The sequence below is a fragment of the Pygoscelis adeliae genome, unplaced genomic scaffold, assembly GCF_000699105.1.
Source record: "Pygoscelis adeliae isolate BGI_AS28 unplaced genomic scaffold, ASM69910v1 Scaffold45, whole genome shotgun sequence".
Lineage (NCBI taxonomy): Eukaryota > Metazoa > Chordata > Aves > Sphenisciformes > Spheniscidae > Pygoscelis > Pygoscelis adeliae.
In genome coordinates, this window is record NW_008825114.1 from 16,337,628 (window position 1) to 16,349,167 (window position 11,540).

At 36.7% G+C, this 11,540-nt stretch overlaps 1 protein-coding gene across 1 annotated transcript in view; it reads right to left on the reverse strand.

Moving 5' to 3' along the window:
- Positions 1-11,540, reverse strand: part of CNTNAP4 (contactin associated protein-like 4) — a 217,082-nt gene that overhangs the window by 94,742 nt on the left and 110,800 nt on the right. The window contains exon 4 of the mRNA XM_009328202.1: positions 6,918-7,065. Coding sequence (XP_009326477.1) covers positions 6,918-7,065 — 148 coding nt within the window. The remainder of the gene's footprint in view (positions 1-6,917; positions 7,066-11,540) is intronic.

An 11,540-nucleotide genomic window follows, 5' to 3' on the forward strand; every position in this document is an offset into this window, starting at 1 on the left:
GAGACCCTATGCCCCTGCGCCTTGTCCCTAGAGCCATGTAGTCATGCTTGATACACACCAGGTGTCCCCTGGCAGTACTGTTGGTGCCCATATGGAAGAACAGCAGAGGGGGATAGTCCAAAGGCTGGACAAGCCTCAACAGTCTCTGCACAATGTCCTGGATCCAAGTCCCTAGGAAGCAGAAAACCTCCCTAGAAACCTTCAGACAGGCAGATAGGGGGGCCTCCAACACCTGCAAAGGGGAGAGTTGGCGACATGCCTCAAGGGACATCTTCATAGCATAGAATCATACAATAATCAGGTTTGGAAGGGACTTTTTAAAGATTATCTAGTTCCAATGCCCTTGCCACAGGCAGGGACATCTTTAAACTAGATCAGGTTGCTCAAAGCCCCATACAACCTGACCTTGAACACTTCCAGTGATGGGGCATCCACAAGTTAGGAAGGGAACCTGTTCCAGTGCCTCACCACCCTCATCATAACAAAAAAAAAATCTTCCTTATGTCCAATCTAAATCTACCCTCTTAGATGGATTAAAACCATTACTGTCCTGTCACTACAGGCTCTGGAAAAAACTCTCTCTCCATCTTTCTTATAAGCCCCCTTTAAGTATTGAAAGGCCACAATAAGGTCTCCCCAGAGACTTCTCTTCTCCAGGCTCAACAATCCCAACTCTCTCAGCCTTTCTTCATAGGAGAGCTGTTCCAGCCTTCTGATCATTTTTGTGGGCCTCCTCTGGACCTGCTCCAACAGGTCCATGTCTTTCTTCTGCTGGGGACGCCAAACCTGGATGCAGTACTCCAGGTGGGGTCTCATGAGAGTGGAGTGGAGAGGGAGAATCACCTCCCTTGACCTGCTTGATGGGGAAGGGAGAAGGGAAGGAGAAGGGGAAGGGAAGGAGAGGGGGAAGGGAAGGAGAAGGGGAAGGGAAGGAGAAGAAGAAAAGAAAAAGAAAGGGAAGGGAAGGGAAGGGAAGGGAAGGGAAGGGAAGGGAAGGGAAGGGAAGGGAAGGCAAGGCAAGGCAAGGCAAGGCAAAGCAAAGCAAGGAAAGGCAAGGCAAGGCAAGGAAAGGAAAGGAAAGGAAAGGAAAGGAAAGGAAAGGAAAGGACCAACTGATTTTATCTCAATACTATAAAATAATATCTGTCAAAGTCAGTACAGATTGAACAAGATGCACACAAATGAACTGATAACACTATAAAAAGCTCATAGAGTATTCACAGTTCATAAGTAAAGAAGAAAAAGGTAATTACCCTTGAAAGATACATTTGTGAAATAAATGAAGATGTAAAGGACACTCAATAAAATATTAAGTTATTTTTCAACTGACTGATTGACTTCTTGCAAGTGAATGGAAACCCATTATCTATTTACTAACTTTATTTAATTTCACTAAAAATATTTCTCCACATTGTAGGCATGGAAATGAACTCAATTAAAATTAACTATAATACTTAAAGTCAGTCATTTATATTCCATTTTCAAAAACTCTTGTCAAGTGAATGCAGCTATGTTTTTAAATATACTTTCCTGTTTTTCTTCACATCTTGATAATGTACTTCTTACTTATGAAGAATTCATTTACCAAATGTACAATGAATAAATGTGACATTCTACTTAAAAATGAATCCTAGGTTGACTATTTTACTTCATTATGTCATTGAATGAATGTGGACAGTAAAAGCATTAATCAATGTTAAATTTAAATAATGAATGTGAAATTTAATAGCTTTAATAAAAACTTCAATAATAGAACTTGTACATTGTTATGTATCTATCAAACCAGCTAACTAGATATATTCTTAGTAGGTAATGATAACAGCCGGGGTTTTTGATTTGGAACATATTCTTGTTATTTGTTATTGAGACAAGAGCATAAATAACATTTAACACTGCTCTCCAAAATACCTTTCACTATTCTGCAGCACTAACTCCAAAGAAGCAAACGTATTCTGTCCAAATTTGGTAAATAAACAAAATCAAACCTTCCCCCCCCCCAACCATTCATGAATTAAGATTATGAAAGGGCTGCAGATGTTAATTAAAATCCTTATAACATTTCTCACATATGTTTTATCTTCACCATCTGTGCATTACCACTAGAAATAAATTAGAAGAGTTGTGAGAGATAAAGCTTGGGTCTCCTACAGGGTTATCAGGATAGAAAGAATGAGCCCAAATACCCAGGGTGCCATAACATTTACTTCTTTCATATTTACCAACTAGTCTTAGCTTCTAATAGTCCCTGGACTTGAACATCAGTCTCCATGGGTTTTCTCTACTCTACTCTACTGTTATAAATAAGGAAAATAAAGAAGATTGATTTGCTTAGTGAGCATTCACCTTTTGCTTTCACAATTTACAATGTGTCTTTCTCAAATTAATGTAATCTAAATCTTTAGTATACTGTGAAAATACCTTTGGAAGTGATGAAATGCCTCTGAGAAACTGGAAATTCTGGAAGCCTCCTCACACACCATAGGATCAAGAATTCTGGTGATCCTAAGCAAAAGTTTTACTTACAATATCTTTGTTTGAAACATGATTTTATTTTTGTTGACCTTTAAATTAACTGAAATTAATGCTAATGCTCTAGAAAGAACATTTAACAGTGTTAGAGGTCCCTGGAAGAGGGTTTGTACCTCACAGTATCTGCAGTGCTTGTTGTTAGGTACTGCATCTAATGATGTTTTAATGTACAGCGTGCATTTAGTTCCCAGTTATCTTTCTCCTACAACTTTATACAATTGTAATTTTCACATTTACAATGATCTGCCTATCATATGAAAAAAGCCTTTCTTTTTTTTTCTATTTTTAGCCTCCTGTTTTTCAGAGGATGGAATGAGAAAGAGAGCATTGTAATGAAGGGAGAAAAGAATAAGCCAGAGAGACTTCTAATTTCCCTTTTTTAGTGTCAGGGGATAGCTTAACCTGAACTCTGTTTTATATGGCTTAATTGTCACAATCTGACATTTTAGGAACAAGACAAAGGAAATGTCTGTAGAGATTCATCAGTCTCTTTTGCACGAACTAAATAGGAAGAACTATTAGGCTGAGAGATTTTGGGGTGGGTTTTTTTGGCAGCACAGGGTGTTTATTGTGTGGTCATCATACAAGCAGATTTCGTCAGTCCACATGAAGCCAGGTAGTTCACCTCGAGGCAGAAAACATCTTTCTTTCTTTCTTACATGAAAAAGACTGTAGAACAGGAGTAAGAAAACTGAGGAACATGGCAGAGGTAGAGTGAGGAAGGACAAGAACTAAACACAAAGAATGCAAGAGAACTCTTTTAATGTTTCATATAACTCCATAACTGACTACCCTTATTTAGCCTTTCTATTCCATAAAGTGCTAAGAGGCAAAAATGGAAGGACTTGTTCTGGATGCATGCTTTACAAACATATAAAATGAGACAGTCCTTGGCCTAAAAGGTTTATAGTAAAAAAAGAGTTCTTTGTAAAAAAAAAAAAGGAAACACACTTCAAATAACGTGGTTTACCCTATGGACATCTATCATGGACATTACCAAACTTCATTGAGACTGTAATTAAAGGGGAAATGTTAGTTCTAAGGATATTAGGCTAAGTTATTCAGAGCAGGTATTTGGCTGGAAGACAACAGAGCAGCAACTTGAAAGTAGTGCAAACAATTGTTCTGTAACTATTACTTCATTAACATAGTAATAACTTCTTTTGGATGTAACAGATACGCATTTTTCGTGTCTCGCAGGGGTCTGTACTGGGACCAGTACTGTTTAATATCTTCATCAATGACATAGACAGTGGGATGGAGTGCACGCTCAGCAAGTTTGCAGATGACACCAAGCTGAGTGGTGCGGTCAACACGCCAGAGGGACAGGATGCCATCCAGAGGGACCTGGACAAGCTCGAGAAGTGGGCCTGTGTGAACCTCATGAGGTTCAACAAGGCCAAGTGCAAGGTCCTGCACCTGTGTCAGGGCAACCTGCCCTGCACTTGCAGCCTAGAAGGCCAATCGTATCCTGGGCTGCATCGAAAGAAGCGTGGCCAGCAGGTCGAGGGAGGTGATTTTGCCCCTCTACTCTGCTCTGGTGAGACCCCACCTGGAGTACTGTGTCCAGTTCTGGAGCCCTCAGCATAAGAAAGACATGGACCTGTTGGAGCGGGTCCAGAAGAGGGCCATGAAAATGATCAGGGGGATGATAAGGAAGATATAAGGAAGAAATTTTTTTACTCTGAGGGTGGTGAAGCACTGGAACAGGTTGCCCAGAGAGGTGGTGGATGCCCCATCCCTGGAAACATTCATGGTCCTGCTGGCCAGGGCTCTGAGCAACCTGATATAGTTGAAGATGTCCCTGCCCACGGCAGGGGGGTTGGACTAGATGACCTTTAAAGGTCCCTTCCAACCCAAATTATTCTATGATTCTTTGATTCTATGATTTTTCAGTATCACTTTGTGGAATTGTGAGATCAACTTTATGTAGTCTTGCAGTTTTAGTTGTGTAATTTGCAACAGATAAGACTGAAGGAAGAAATTACTGCATTTGCACTTGAATACAGAACACAGTCCACATATTCGGTGGTAACTAGAAAGAGAGTTACTTCTCTTATAATGTAAGACCCAGTAAGATCTCTCTGAAGGGAAGAATGAGAAATGGGAAATCTGAAAAGTGTGAATCAAAGTTAAAATAGGTATCACTGGCATTTCTGCTTTTCTTTAGTTTCTGGTCCTGCCTGGAAAAGGACATAACAATTCAGAAACAGCCAGGCATAATAACTGTAACAATAACTACATGTCCTGTGTGTATCTGGTAAATGGAGAAAAAGACTGGAGAGAAAGAATTCACCTTTCAAATTGTTAAATATATTTTGGAACTATAAGACTATAATCACCTGGTTTGTCTTCAACAACAACCACTGAATTGAACTACTAAAAGCACATGGTAATTCTAGATATTCAAAATAAATAAAGAGATGACAAACAGTCTGCAATTCATTTGGAATGAAAGCATTTATACATTGAAAAAATAAGCATTTCAATAACTCACAACGTCATTAATACAGAGAAAATCTTAACCAGCTTAAAAAAAAGTTTCCATATTTTTAACATTATCACATTCTTTATGTATTGCATTACATTGGATAATGGATGAATTAAATATTTCTTTTAAATTCAGCGTGATCTTAGAAGATAGTTATCATTGATTTGTTTCCATAAGCTATCTACAGGATTGATCCTGTACCAAATAAGTAAAATAATACAGAAAAATACATAATCTTCCTCAAAAGTAGTTACTGACCACATACAAAATATTTTAACTGAGTAACTGCTTATTCCATATGTTTTGTTATTTTAAGTAATATGGACACTGTCCTCTTTTTGTCCTTTAGACTCGTAGATTTTCCATTGGCAGCATGGCAATAGGGATATCACAGAAGAGAGCCATAAGATACCTTGCAAGGTGTGATACAGAAAATTACAGTAGTGAATACAGATAATTAAAGTTTAGATTTTAGGCATGTGCAAAAGAGAGCTTTTCAGTTTGGAAATGTTTGGGAACAAAACTTTGAGAAAGGATTTAAACATTGTTGAATGCACAAGGTAAAGGACTGGGAAGAAGCAAAGCTGATTGACTTTCAGTGAAGCTTAGAGACAGGAAAGAATGCACTCTCATCAAGTAACACAGACATGAGATGAGATTTCAGATGTGCGACTCGTGAGCTTTCATCTGGGAATGATAAAGTCATCTGTCCAGCCTCCATTTTTAACTTTTAATAGTCCTGGTACTTAAAACAGTGGACGGTAAGTTGAATCTTGGCCACATTTCTCAGTTACAGCAGTATCATCACATTGTTCTAGGATCATAGTCATGTTCCCAGTCTCCAGGCAGATGTCACTGAGGAATTCTGTGTGATTTTAGCTTCTCACACCCTTTTACTGGCATGAGCTGTCTGTTCTCTGGGATGAGAACAGTTTACCTAATTTCTGAGCTGACCTAATCTCCTGCAGCCCAGTTGAAATTTTCAACATCCTTAGTTCATGGTCTTTTACTCATTTTACAAAGACAAGTTTAAGGCAGAAAGCCCAGAGATGTGTTTTACTGATGTTCAGTTTAAAGTCAGATACTAATGAATGGCAACAGGAGATATGTGGAGACCATTCAGAAGAGATCAGCCCTGCAAAGTATGACTTAAGCATAGAAGTTAAAAAAAAAAAAAATCTTACAAAAAACAAGAGATGAAAGTACTTAAGCAGTTAAAGAGGTTGCTTAAAATAAACTGTTTCCTTCTTGGATAAAAGATGTGGAGAATAAAAAGCAGTAAACAACTTGCTAAGAGGAATATTTTTTAAAAAGTCCAGGGATGAAGATCTGTAACAGGAAGACAACAGGAAGATTTACATTGTCCAGCAGATCAATACAACCATAACACGTATGCATTTTCTTCCAAATGCTTGTATCAGTTATTAATGTTTTATTAATAACACAAAAATTATTCTAAGAGTACCCCTTAAATATATAACAACTTTGAACTATCCTTCAATTGTATATTTTTGGGTCTGTCTACTTGTACTCTTATTGGCTCAGGACCAAGGCCATATATATTTAAAACTGTAAACATTTTCTGCATTTCGCCTTTCAGGTAGAAAGTATACCATGCTAAGATGCAGGTTTTAAGACTCTTTAAGACTAAAGAGTTTGCAGTAAATCAGTTATTGGATTATGTTCACACTATTCATTCCAACACAGAAAGAACGGGAAAATAAGCATCACATATTGTTAGATGATGCAGAAATAGTGAAGTCTACACACAAACTTACTGAATGAGTTTTATTCAAGATTAAATTTAAGCTTGGAACTTGACTTTCAAGTTTAATTTAGGTAGCAAAAGACAATGATGAATAGTCATTTCATTTAGCTGATTTAGCAAAACACTTACTGTATGTGCATCCATACACTTCAATGCGCATTCCAATTCTGCCATTTGGATTCCAGTCCAAAGGCACAAAACGGAGAAATCTTGCTTTAATGGAATGCTGAAGCTTATAGTATACAACACTGTCTGCATTTGTGTTTCCAGAAAAGGCCTAGAAGAAAATGAAAAAGAGATCAGCCACATCCATATTGAATATAGAAAAACATGGAAGTATTGTTGATCTTTTCATTTTATACCCTTATATGGCAAACAAACACAGGAATAAAATGTAATTGTCAGTGAATTCCATAGGAACAACCGCTGAATCAATCTTGACTATTCTTCTGGATCAAGTGTTAAGTCATTTGTATGTTTAGTACTGATACCACACTCACTGAAAAATCGCACACCTTCTAAAATCTAAGTGAATGAAACATTTCAAAACCAAATGTGCCTTTCACAAAATGTGTAGACCATCCTGGCATTTCAGTGTATTGTACCATCTAATACTTTTTCATAAGACAACAGAGTAAGATCTATGATTTCCTCTTACTGAAAAGTTAGATAAATTTTGTTGCAAACCTCTGTTTTAGACGTGTATTATGCTGAATCCAAAAAGTTATTATACTGACAGACCATGGTGTTGAAAGACTGGTTTCCAACTAAAGAATCCAGAGTATTATAAAAAGATTTTAATTCAGTGTTCTGTTGAAAAAGAAAAATCTAAATTTCAACTTTTTTTCCCAGGTGAGATATAAAAAAATAAACTATTATCATAGAAAAAAATTTTTGGCAGCATTTAACTGATAAGATTAGTTTCCCTTTTTGTTACACAAAGAAAACATAAAGAAACATAAAGAAATGTAAAGAAGAACGTAAAAAATATAAAGAGGTGTAATCATGAATTTTAGCATCCTGAAGACTGGAGAATATCTTCTGATTTTGTTGGTTACATGTTCAGGTGTTGTGTGGGGTTTTTTTTTCATTGCCTGTTTGTGATATGTGAAGCAGAAAGAATTTGTTCAAACATTTTGGGTCTAAATATCTGATAAATTAGATAGAAATAGCTCTCTGAAATACTTTGATGAGCAGAATTGAAAAGATTACACACTTTTGGATATATGGACAGTACTGTTGCTATAGCCATAAGCCACAGATATTGCAACTGCAGAAGTATATAAAAACCAACACCGTAGGTATACAGCTTCTCTTTCCATGAGTTTTTGAAGCAGAGTTGAGCTTCATTGCATTCATTACTTACCCTCCTATACATGAATCTTTGCACTTTCAAAAAAAATTTAGTAAAATTTTAATGAATTCTAATCTCTGAACATTCAATAGAAAACAAAACAAAACAAAACAAAAGGAAAGAGAAAACAGCTAGTGAATGGGCTCATTACAGCTAACCTATTAAGCTAGTAATAAGCAATGAGAGTTAATGACTCTGAATGTCCACACCACTTTCAGCTTCATGCTTTATAATTTCACTATCACAGTAGGTGAAGGTGGAAACATCCTGAAACAAACATCAGAGAAGAGCTACTATTTGGAGGGTGAGACCCTTCCAGACCTCTTGTCCTTTCAAATCCTTATTTGCAGTCTGTAACAAATATAGCTGCCAATGAAAGCGTCAATTAGTTTGTTGACTGAACCAGAACCCAGGCCCCAGAACTTTAAGTACTGTGTGCAAATGAAGTGTTCGATTAAGATTTAAATTTTTTCCAAAATCATTTTCAGAGGGCAGCCACCTCATGAAAATTAGTTGTTAAGTTTTGAGTACTGAATGCATATTGCTTGATTTTTTACTGCAGGGTATACTTAAGCCATGTGTTCTTAATTTAAAATTAGGTTTTTTACTTCAGTAACAGCCTAGAAGTAATTCAAATAACTCCTTAAACCATTCAGAATGGCCAGTTTAGAAATCAGTATTTTTAGCTGTCATTTTACAAATCTTATATCTGGGAAGAACACATTTTAACATGTATCAATTCAGTTGAGTATTAAATGGGTTTTATTGCTTGATTTTAAACACTCTAAAGGTTAAAATACATAATTTGGGGCTTTTTTCAGTTTTAATCCTTTTCACAAGAAAGAGAGAGGAGGCAATCAGACAGTTTCTCCAGACTACCAGTACTAAAGGCATATCCGAAGCATATGAAAGTAGCTTGTAGGCTTTTTAGAGAAGAAGCATATTAAACGTGATAGATACACTCCTGTCTTTACAGTAGAACATGATTACTATTTCACAGTAAGATCCAGCCATCGTTTAAAAACACAACAATTATAACCATGTAATAAATTTCCTTCCTCCCACCCCTGCCTTCTTCAGACTGTTCAGATCACTTCATTCTTGTGCCAAATCACTCAAAGGGAACATGCCATTATTCTAGATTATGCAGAGTCCTCTCAACCTACACAGGCATCTGATGGTTAAAAAGACTCGGTGTGACCCCTAGTTAATATCAATGTTACACATAAGAAGCATTGTTTGCATAAATATTAATAGAGTTGTAAAGCTAACCCCTCCAGTATAACTGCCTACTGAATCTGAGTTGATGCTTCTACAGGTACTATATTACACTGCTTTTTAACAGTATGAAGACATATCGTCTTTCTCAAAGAATACAGTTTTTGAAACATGGAAACACTATATTGTAGTTTAGTCTTAAACGGTAGCAAGGGCACTGAGCAGCATAGATGTCTAAGTAGATAGCTCTTCATGACCTATTTTATTCCACGAAGGAAAAGTACCTTGGGCTGTACTGAAGCCTGAAATGAGGGCCTACTCTCAAACATGTTTTAACCCTCCTACTCAATTTCTAACCCCATAGCTTCTTTACATCAAGCTATTTTAACCCTGCTTTGAAGACAGAATTATTCAGTTCATTATGGCATCAGAAATCAAACATGTGCTCCAGACTGCATTAGTAAAGTTAAGTCCTGTGTAGAAGGGCATCACCAAGCTCAGAACGATTGTGAAGGTAAGCTTACATCAAAATAAGGCAAAATGGAAGGTCTTTGTTTCCCTCTCCATTCTCTGTCTAGAAAGAAAATGTAACAGGGATAACACGAACATCATGTCAAAACTTCCTCAGCCAGTCAAAAAGTCCTCCATAGGTAAAGCTGCATATAAGACATGCACTGTGTATACTGAGCCATGCTTTAGATCACCTAAAACAGATGACGCTTATTTACGAATGCAACTTTTACTGTATAATATACTATATATACACTGTAAAACATACTGTAGGACTAAATTATATGCACTGTGTTTTTACATATATTGTGTACCCATTGTAAGAAATATTATGTTATTTTTTACAAATATTACTTCCTATTAAATACAAATATTATTAAGTTAAATAAGTACACTTAGTTGCAAATTCTCATTTCATGTTTAATGACAAGAACTAGAACACGACCCCAACCTGGATAATTTTGTCAGAAGAGGAAGTTTAGCAGTGAGGTACTAGTGTACCTCAAGAAGGATCTGAGCTTCATCATGTGTTTTATGAATTCTACTATCAAAACCAGCAAAAGCAGTTGACAAAATCAGTGTGAAGTAACTGAACGCTGTTCCTATAAAATACTTGCTGTTGTTGCATGGTGATGGTTACGTTTTGGAACACTCTCAGGCCAAACTGCCTGTACAAGTCTTCCTGCTTATGACACACACCAAAACTGTACTTGGTAGTAGTGCCGAGGTCCTCAGGAAGGGAATAGAAATCCCAGTAGGTTACTGGCAATTTATTCACCTTAGAGTATCATTCAAACTACACTAATAATGCTGCAGGCTTAACACATCTTGAGCTCTTCTGAGAACTAAGGGAGTTAAAAACAAATTATTTTCTCCCATAACTTTTAAGCTATACCCAAGTTCATATAGTATTTTAACTATTTCCGTCTCAGTAACAAAAAGAGTGTCTATTCAACTTAACCTAGCACACAATACAATTAACGTCAATGTCAATGAAATATTCACTGCACAAGAATCCAAACATTCAGACTCTTCCTTCTCATCCTATTACCACTGTGGGAAGTTATTGTTAGTCTTTTGAAGTCAGTCCTGAAAGTCAACAGATGTGAACTGTTTGGCTAAAGTGAAAAAATGAGTGTGAAAGTCCTTCACTTCGACCAGAAAACACTGTACCAGACAACTGCCTCCTTTACCTGATCTGCAGATTAGAATTATGGCTGGGAGAAAATGATTGCATAGATAAAATTGTCAAAGATCGTTAGGGGTTTATTGGTTATAATCAATGATTTATGCAAAACTTGACAGATCTGTTGGCTATAAAATATTAGCAGTGGCACCTTAGTGAGGAGCCCTGTGCCCCAAGTTACTTGCTATATTTTTCACCAGGTCTTTTCTCTGAATTGTTTGAAGATATAGTTGTGTGTGTGTGTGTGTATACATATATGTATAGCTGAACTGTACTAGAGTAACCTTAAGTTGACAAAAACACATGGCAGTTGCACATATTCCTAAATTTGACTGACCATAACCTCTTTTGTAAAGAAGGATGGTGTGTGTGTATATATATACATATATATATATATATATATGGCAGTCCGGTGAAGTTCCCACTGACTGGAAAAGGGGAAACATAACCCCCATTTTTAAAAAGGGAAAAAAGGAAGACCCGG